The following is a 580-nucleotide window of genomic DNA, read 5'->3' as shown; positions in this document are numbered from 1 at the left end:
TTTTGCTACCGTTATTATTATTATCATTATTATTATTATCATCCTCCAGACTTTCCCCTTCTGGGGGAGGGAGGTGGTTTCCTGAGCCGAAGTGCAAAGAAAAGTCAGTGGGATTCCCCTCCTTCTTCCACCACCACCACCCCCCCCACCCCTTTTCCTTTTTTTTTTTTTTTTTTTTTTTTTTTTTTTGGGTGCATTCACACGCTCCCTCAGGCATGATGCTCAAGATGCTGCCGTTTAAGCTGCTGCTGGTGGCCGTGGTCCTCTGCTTCTTCGAAGGGGACGCCAAGTTCGGCGAGAGCGGCGCCCGCAGGAGAAGGTGCCTCAACGGGACCCCGCCGAGGCGGCTGAAGAAGCGGGACCGGCGGGTGCTGTCCCCGGAGGCTCCGGGCGGCGGGGAGGCGATGTGCCGAGGCCTCTCCCCCCGCCTCTCCTGCTGCTCCCGCACCGACGGGCAGGGACTGCTGCACGCCGAGGCCAAGGTAGGCACCCCTTAAAGGCTGCTTGGGGGTTTGGGGTTTTTTGGGGGGGTGTATTTCTTGCCTGGAGCCCGCGCAACCTGCCGCTTTGCCGGGCGGGG

General features: G+C 59.1%; 1 protein-coding gene across 1 annotated transcript in view; it reads left to right on the top strand.

Moving 5' to 3' along the window:
* Positions 1–218: 218 nt before the first annotated feature.
* HHIP (hedgehog interacting protein) overlaps positions 219–580 on the top strand; it is an 81610-nt gene continuing 81248 nt past the window's right edge. Inside the window, exon 1 of the mRNA XM_014950095.1 lies at positions 219–482. Within this exon, the coding sequence (XP_014805581.1) occupies positions 219–482 (264 nt within the window). The remainder of the gene's footprint in view (positions 483–580) is intronic.

The sequence above is a fragment of the Calidris pugnax genome, unplaced genomic scaffold, assembly GCF_001431845.1.
Source record: "Calidris pugnax isolate Ruff unplaced genomic scaffold, ASM143184v1 scaffold42, whole genome shotgun sequence".
NCBI lineage: Eukaryota > Metazoa > Chordata > Aves > Charadriiformes > Scolopacidae > Calidris > Calidris pugnax.
This window is presented reverse-complemented; position numbering and strand designations above follow the sequence as displayed.